The sequence below is a fragment of the Sorex fumeus genome, unplaced genomic scaffold (genome assembly GCF_029834395.1).
Source record: "Sorex fumeus unplaced genomic scaffold, SorFum_2.1 ptg000265l, whole genome shotgun sequence".
NCBI classification, from domain to species: Eukaryota; Metazoa; Chordata; class Mammalia; order Eulipotyphla; family Soricidae; genus Sorex; species Sorex fumeus.
The window spans coordinates 26,801,423-26,809,810 of record NW_026606322.1 but is presented as its reverse complement, the minus strand read 5'-3'; the positions used below and the strand labels follow the sequence as shown (position 1 = coordinate 26,809,810).

The window sequence follows — 8,388 nt, the reverse complement described above, 5'->3', positions numbered from 1 at the left end:
CTCTCTCATGAGCTGGGGGAGAAGGCAGCTGGGATAGAGCAAGGATCACTAAGTCAATGATGGTTGGAGGGATCATTCAGGATGGGAGATGTGTGCTGAAAGTAGATCAAGGGCCAAACACTATAGCCTCTCAGTATCTGTATTGCAAACCATAATGCCCAAAAGTGGAAAGAGTATGGAGGAAATTGTCTGCCCAGGAAGCAAGGGGAGGATGGGAAAGGGAGGGTGTATACTGGGGAGATTGGTGGTGGAGAATGTGCACTGGTGGAGGGATGGGTGTTCGATCATTGTATGACTGAAACTCAAACATGAAAGTTTTGTGACTGTATTTCATGGTGATTAATTTTTTTTTAAAAAAGAGGCCTCGTTGCCTTGCCCCATGTGCTCCCAGGCACCCCACACTCCTCCCCTGCACTCCCCAGCTGGGCTCACCCCCTCACAGCCTCCCTGATAAATCAGCAGCTTCCTCTGGGGCCACGTGACAAAGGGACTGGCTTGTCATCTCCCTCATCTTAGGGCTGTGGGAAGCGAGTGGCTTCCATGGGGTGAGTGGAGTGTGGGGGGCAGAAGCGTGCTTTGCTGTGTGTGTGTGTGTGCCTAAGCACACAAGTCTCTGTGTGTACATATGCATGAATGCACACATGCATGTCTGTGCACGTGCAAATATATGTATATGTGCGGGCACATACTGAGACATCTATGTGTGTCTGTGTACATGTGTGTACACAGTGCATCTCTGTATGTGCACATGGAAATCATGTGTCTGTGTGCACGCGTTCATCTCTGTGTGTCTGCGTACACATGGGAATCAGTGTGTGTCTCTGTGTTCACATGGGTGCAATGTGTGTGTCTGTACATCACTGCGTGTGGGTTCTGCACACACGCATATCTGAGTGTGTCCATGTTCATGGGTGTCAGTGTGTGTTCATATCTATGCACATGTGAATCTATGTTTCTACGTCTGTGTGGACCTGAGCATCTAAGTGTCTGTGTGCATATTCCTTGGTGTGTCCGCATGTTCACATCATACATATGGATGCAAGCCTGTGTGTGCATATGCATCTGTGCAGGGGCGCTGTGAATGCATTTGCAGGGAGGCATGTGAAGACTGGGCACGGGCAGGATCGCAGGGTGGAAAGCAAGAAGATGATGAAGCCATGGGCAGAGGGCGCAGTGACAAGGGCAGACGTTGCTGCCCTGTAACCGGGGGGAGCATGTGTGCGTGACGGGAGAGGAAGGAGGATGCTTTGGTTCTCAGTCACGAGGAGTGGGGGGCAGTGGATGCATCATCAGCCCAGCAAAGCTCCTCCTTTTTTTTGGGGGGGGGGGGATCACACCTGGCGATGCTCGGGAGTTCCTTCTGGCTCTGCACTCAGGAATTACTCCTAGCTCAGAGGACTGTATGGGATGCTGGGAATCGAACCTAGGTGAGCCACGTTCAAGGTAAATGGTCCACCCACCATGCTATAGCTCCAGCCCCAAATCTCCTCCTTTAAAGGGAGCACTAGAAGAGCAGCTCAGGAAGGCTGGGGCTAGTCTCTCTCCTGAAGCATCACAGCTGGTGGGCACGCCTGCCCCGTGGTGTGGCTCCACAGCCTACGTTCTTTGCTGCCCATTCCATAGGAACATACTGTCCTCCAGGGCCAGTGCTGGCCGAGGGAACCAGACCCTGGGTGCGTGGGGGCGGGGGAGGCTCAGCGGGGGACTCAGACTCCCGGTTTTGAAGGAGCTCATGGAACTTAGTCCCACAAGTCAGGACGCGGCCACAGGACCTTACCAGCTGCAAGGGAGTGTGGGAAGCCTGAATCTTATCCCAGAGGCAACAAGACGTGACAGGGATGCTTCTGGGACAAGCAAGGCAGGGACGTGGAGGGAGGAGACGATGGGCTAGTATAGAGAGAATGTGATTTGCATGATTTTATAGCATGATTTATCCCCTCACCTCTTATCGTAGCCCTGCACAAATTGGAAAAAAAACAGAAAGAATAAAACTCCTGTTGGCATCCATACAGTAAAGAACAGACAGGGCACAGAACCAACTCAGACCGGTGGGTGAGACTGGCCGCCCATGGGTAGCCGTGGGTGGCCATGGGGAAGCCGTGGGCAGCTGTGGGTGGCCATGGGCAGCCATGGGTGGCCGTGGGCAGCCGTAGGCTCAGGACAGGGCCTTCGTCTCGGGTAAGTGCGTGTGCGGCTGCTCGACGGCCGACTGGTTCTCGATGACAAGACTCGCCCTGCAGCTCTCCAGCACCCGGGCCTGCACATAGGCCTTGTCCTTCTCCTGCCAGATGTCAGACTGGATGTAGACGTTGAAGGGGTCATGCGAGTGCTCCAGCTTCTTGGAGCGGATGTAGCTGAGCATGATGCCCAGCGTGAAGAAGCCGAAGAAGCCCAGCACCATGAGGATGTAGAGCGCCTCCATCTCACCCTCCCCTTGGCTGGGGGACCTGCGTGCCAGGGCCGAGGTGTGGCCACCTGGCGGGCCTGTTCCCGGCCACAGGCTGGTCAGCGACGGGGACACGACTGTGCTGTTGGGTGGAAACATCCTTGGCTGACTCAAGTTCTCTTGGAGGAGCGCCACTTCTGGGAGGGTAGGGGGGAATGTTCTAGAAGAAAAATGCAACCTGAAATGAATAGGGGCACATGGACCTAATACACACACACACACATATACACACACACACGCACACACACACACACATGCACACACACGCATACATGCACACGATGTTGAATATCTCAGGTGAAGGGAGACCCACCTACAGCTCTATCTATAGCATGTGGCCTTGGCGTCTGAATATGGCACCCCAAAGAACCATCGCTTGATTCTTTTGGACTGGTTTGACCTTTTGGGTCTCACCAAACAATGCTCAGGTGTTACTCCTGGCTCTGTACTCGGTAATCACTCCTAGCATTGCTCAGGGAATCATATGGGATGCTGGGGATTGAACCCAGTTCTGCAAGACAAACCCACGTGCAAACCCCCTACCCACTGGACTATAGCTCCGGCCCCCGACTATCACTTGGGAAAGTGTCTTCGGTTTTCACCCCACCTCCCTCTCTTCCCAGGGAGTGCCCCCACCTCATGCCCCTCTGTTGTCGAGCTTATCCATCCATGCTCAAGGTGCCAGGCTGTCCTGTTCCGGCCACCTGTGGCCAGCCCCAGCTCTTCCAGCTTACCCCCTCTCTCCTGAAGTGTCTTATTCAAGCACTAGGGAGCTGAGGAGCAGGACAGACCTCCCTCCACACACCCCCTTCAGCCTGAGTCCTCTCCTGCAAACCCCGCCCCAGGCCTTCCTGGGGCACAGAACCTCCCTGGCAGCAGGAAAGCCAGTGGGGGCAGCATCTGACCTCAGGCTGAGCTCTGCAGATCAGCCACAGAATCCTGGGCCCCTCTTAGCCTGGGTTTGGCACTGCTGTTCCTCCACCCCTGCTCACGGGACTCTGACATGTACTGACTCCTGCTTCTTCACAGACAGCCATGGGGCCAGAGGGACAGTACATCCAGTAAGGGACTTGCTCACAGCTGACCTGGCTTCAATTCTCTGCATTGCATAGGGTCACCCACACACCACCAGGAGTAATCCCTGAGTATCACCCTGTGTGGCCGCTCAAAAAAAACCTGGGGGCTGGAGAAATGGCTATCTCTGGGCTGGAGCAGGGGCCTTCAGTTTAGGAGGCCGCATTTCGTGACCAGCACCACCGTGAGCACCGAGTCAGGCGTAGCCGCCGACTCAGGTGTGAGCTTCTAGTGAACTCACGTTAGAAGGAGGTGAGTCTATTCACATTGGAAGGAAGTGAATTCTCCAGGAGGGTTTGTTACTCACAATCAAATGGACTTTCTCAGGCCACGGGAAGCAAACAGAAACCTTTCCAGAGAAATTCTCCATTGGGCACCTGAGGCCTGGCCAAACTTGGCCGGAGAATCAGGAAAGTCAAGTTTGCAAACTCCCTTTCAAATAACAGGTGTGAATTTTGTTTGGGGGGGGTAATAGGGTGATCTGAGCCACACACCCAACAGTGCTCAGGGATTTCTCCTTGCTCTGTACTCAGGGCTCACTCCTGGGGATGCTCTGGAAACCATTGCAGTGCTGGGGATTAAATCGGGGTCAGCTGCGTGCAAGCCCAGAGCCTTACCCCAGTGCCATCAACTCTCCAGCCCAACAAGTGTGAAAGTTTTTAAGAAAAAGATTATTCCTAGTTAATTCTTAAAGGGAGGTGGGGGGGATATGGGTTCCAGCTCCTGATGGGCCCAAAACAAACCACGGGCCACCTCCAACCCTCAAGTTGACTCTTCCAGGGAGCAAGAAACCAGCCTTGGTCTGAAAAACTCCCAAAGCAGCTCATCTTAATGCATCATTCAGCCCACGGTTTCAGGAAGCAGAATGATGGAGAATTCAGTTTTGAGGTGAATTTGCTCTTTCTGAGTTAAGAATTCTAGGCACCAATTTTTCTTGGAAGTGACAATTCCTTGCTTTTATTTCGGTACAAAAACTAAGTCCAGATTCTGGGACTTCACTACCAGAATTTAGCAGAAAAGGAGCCCCAGAAGCCTCACACAGCTCCCAGGAAGTGAACTGGGTTGACCTTTATCTTCTATGTCGGGGACTCTCAGGGGTACCAGGTTCTTGGGAGGAACAGACTATCCACCAAGACCTGAAAGGGAGACTCTCTCCCCTACGGTGGGGAGGCTCTGGAGTCCCAAGAAAGACCTCGAGCTTCCACACTAAGAAAGTCCCAGCAAGAGAGTTCTAGGGCGTGGAGATGGAGCTACAGAGCAGGAAGAGGTGAGGAAACAGGGTCAAACTCCAGAGGGGGAAAGAGACTCAGCTCTTGAGGGCGAAATGCAGAGGAAAGACGGTCCTGGGCTGCAAGGCAGCTGGCAATGGAACTCAGTTCCTCCTCCCCTTAAATAAACTCAGGGAGCTTCCATTTCCCCAGGTAGTGCTGGGAATAAGGAGCTCTCCCCTACCTGGCACCCCAGGGTTAGGGGTGAGGAGAGAGTTGAAGATTGTCTCTGGCTTTTGCAGCTCTCTCAACGTCATGGGTCTTCCTCATGCTCGTTCCTCTACCTCTGTGTGACGCCTGCATCTGTGTCCCTCCCTCCTTGACCCTTTGGCCTCCGCTCCATCACCTAGACTCTAACTTAGGGTGGGATCGTCTGAACTGGGCATTTCCTTCAGGAAGGTGCAACATGGTTTGGTTCAGAAGATCCCTTAGGGGGTTGATGATTTATACAGGAATGCAAAATATCAGATAAAAATTGGCAACTGTGTGAACTTGAGAGCGAGTGAACTGTAGAGGGAAAGACTAGAAAGGAAATGGTGAGTAGTCTGCTGGGAACTCTCCAGTCAAGTCTGTTATTATGGAATAAAATCATTTCAATGATTTCTTTGACTATGATGATTTTTTTCATTTATTAAAAGTTGTATGTGTAAATCTCCAGGCCACGTGGAGGACCTGGGCTGCTCCTCCCTGGGCCCCCACCTGCCCAGAAGACTGGCTGTCATGCCCACAATTTGCCTCTGGGTGCCATCTTAGCGCACCAATAGCCTTGGCCCAGAGATTCCCAGTTGAATCCCAAAATGTATTAGTGCCCTACCGAGAAGTCTCTGGAACCCAACCATTTACAATCTAGAAATTTACATTTACAATCGTGACTGCGCGAGCTCTCATGATATTCAAAATAAGCTATGGAAAATATATTATCTAGCGTCTGCCCCTGGCAGGTAGGCTTGAATTGTGGTGGGAAAATTCGAGCAAAACATAATGCCCAAAATGAGAGAGTGAGAGTATTGAGGAAATTGTCTGCTATAGAGGCAGCGTGAGGACTGGGATGTGGGGGCAGGGGAGATACTTGGGAGATCGGTGCTGGAAAATGTGCACTGGTGGAGGGATGGGTGTTCCATCATTGTACGGCTGAATCTCAAACATGAAAACTTTGTAGCTCTATCTCACAGTGATAGAACAAAATAAAAAAGTAACGTGGAGTTCATGCCCAATTCAATCAGCTTTATCAATGGCTGAACAAATAGCAGTACTCCTACATTACTTAAAAATAAATAAAATATGGGACTGGAGTGATAGCACAATGGGTAGGGTGTTTGCCTTGAATGTGGCTGACCCGGGTTCGATTCCCAGCATACCATATGGTCCCCTGGGCACCGCGAGGGGTAATTCCTGAGTGCATGAGCCAGGAGTAACCCCTGTGCATTGCCAGTTGTGACCCAAAAAGAAAAAATAAATAAATAAATAAATAAAAGCTGTATACACACACATATATGCTGTATATAATTCAACACGATCTTCAGCCCACCATCACTGTCACTGTCACTGTCCTCCTGTTGTTCATCGATTTGCTTGAGCAGGCCCAGTAACGTCTCCATTGTGAGACTTGTTATTGTGTCTGGCATATCAAATACGTCATGGGTAGCTTGCCAGGCTTTTCCGTGCGGGCAAGATACTCTGGGTATCTTGCCAGGCTCTCCAAGAGGGGCGGAGGAATCGAACCCGGGTCGCCCTGGTCGGCGGTGTGCAAGGCAAACACCCTACCTGGTGTGTTATTGCTCCAACCCCAGCCATTTTCCTTAAAATGTTACAGTCCATTAGTAGGTGGTAATAAAAGTATAACACTCCTTTTTCTTCCCCAACACTTGGAAACCCTTACCTGATTTTCATAATAATGCTTATCACCTAAGTGCAGGTAGTGCTAACAGGAGTGTGATAAAGTCCTGCTAGCGCAACACTCTGTGTTATGTCTTTGGATAATAAATAAGCTACGTTATTCATTATCTTCATTGTTCATTGTTTTCCCCACCAAAATTCAAGCTTGTGAAGGTAGGGATCGTTGTAAAGGTTGTTTCCCCATTGTTTGCCAGGGACTAGAACAGTGCCTGGCTTATGGGAGAGGCACAATGCATATTCACAGGAGGCAGGCATGCGTGCATGCAGGCGAGAACAAAGAGATGTCCCACTCAAGGGCCACAGGACCGGGAAAGGCACAGCGCCATCTCCCCAGCTGCCTGACCTCAGTGGACCGGCTCCCCCAACCCACTGACTTCCAGCCCAACTCTTGCTCTTGGAAACGGTCCACTTGCTCATGACCAAGTACTTGATTTTATTTTTTCTTTTTGTGTCACACCGGCGTTACTCCTGGCTCTGCACTCATGAATTACTCTTGGCGGTGCTCGGGGAACCCCGTGGGATGCTGGGAATTGATCCCGGGTCCACCACGTGCAAAGCAAATGCCCTACCCGCTATGCTATTGCCCAGCCCCGTGACCATGTTCTTGAGAAACTGAGATGACCATCTCCCCACCCCTTGGATGAAGCACCCCAAACAGAAAAAGACCCAAGACAGCAAGAAGGTTTGAGGTCCCTGCTAAGATGCACTTGGATGGGCTAGCTGGAGGGGGTGAAATAACACAGCCCCCTGAAGGCCAAGTTCCCTGGCAAGGCCCTTCCTTCATGGAGCTGGAAATCTTGACCTCAGTCCGGGATGAGGGGCTGCGGAGCCCATGAGGGAGGGCTCACAGGCATGCACAAGCACAGATAGACCCCGTCCATGGATTCTTACAAGTCCCATTTCTAGTCCCATCACTAGCCCCATTCCTGGGCTGGAGATCCCATTCCCCGTGCCCCAGGCCTCTTTCCAAGGAGATGCCAAACTCCAAACCCCTTTCTTGGAAAGTTCCCTCTGAGGCTGGCTGTGTGGGTGGCGGGGGGCCCAGCTGGGGATCTTGGAAGCCCACGGTTGATGTGGTTTACGTCCAGGCTAACGGACGATCTACCACCACCCGGCCAGGGGTTACTAACCCGGGGGCGGCGTTTTGACTTTCCTAGCAGTGCCCCCAAGGAGGAGGTGAGGAGGGCGGGGAGAAAGGGGAGTCAGGCGGAGCCCCCTCTGCAGCTGGGCCCTAGAAGGATGGGGCGCGTCCCCTGAGCCCCCCTGCAGGGACATCCCCCCTCCTGGCTGGACCCGGCACCCCTGGGATCCCCCCGCACTTACCCGACCCAACAGCCAGCGGTGTCCGGCGGGCAGCGCGCAGGGTAGGGCCGGGCAGGGCAAGGCGCAGCGCGCGGGCACCACCGCTCCGCGCTGCGGGGCGGAGCTTTCCTGGGTGCAGCCGGCGAGCCCCGCCCAGCCCCGCTCCGGGCGCCCGCCCAGCTCAGGAGTCCGCAGGGGTCCCGGGCCGGCTCCCACACCCACTCGGACCCGGGCATGCCTGGCCCAGGGCGGCTGGAGCTAGAGGCCGGCGGGCCAAGCGCTTGTCTTGCACTTGGCCCACGCGGGTTCGATGCCCTTGTAGCTCCCCGCGCGCTGCCAGGAGTGAGCCCTGAGCATCGCCGACCACTGCCCCCAACCAAAAACCGGACAAACAGCCCAAAG

The 8,388-nt window shown here is 53.3% G+C and overlaps 1 protein-coding gene across 1 annotated transcript; it reads right to left on the bottom strand.

Moving 5' to 3' along the window:
* Positions 1-2,005: 2,005 nt before the first annotated feature.
* On the bottom strand, positions 2,006-8,051 carry KCNE1 (potassium voltage-gated channel subfamily E regulatory subunit 1). Its single transcript, XM_056109425.1, has 2 exons — positions 8,008-8,051; positions 2,006-2,606 (listed from the first exon to the last, which is right to left on the bottom strand). The coding sequence occupies exon 2, from the start codon at positions 2,543-2,545 to the stop codon at positions 2,156-2,158; it is 390 nt and encodes a 129-aa protein (XP_055965400.1). The 5' UTR covers positions 2,546-2,606; positions 8,008-8,051; the 3' UTR covers positions 2,006-2,155.
* Between the last annotated feature and the right edge of the window lie 337 nt (positions 8,052-8,388).

What these genes read in the sequence shown, in the direction of transcription:
- KCNE1 (XM_056109425.1), bottom strand. Translation starts at nt 2,545, where the DNA reads ATGTTTCCACCCAACAGCACAGTCGTGTCCCCGTCGCTGACCAGCCTG.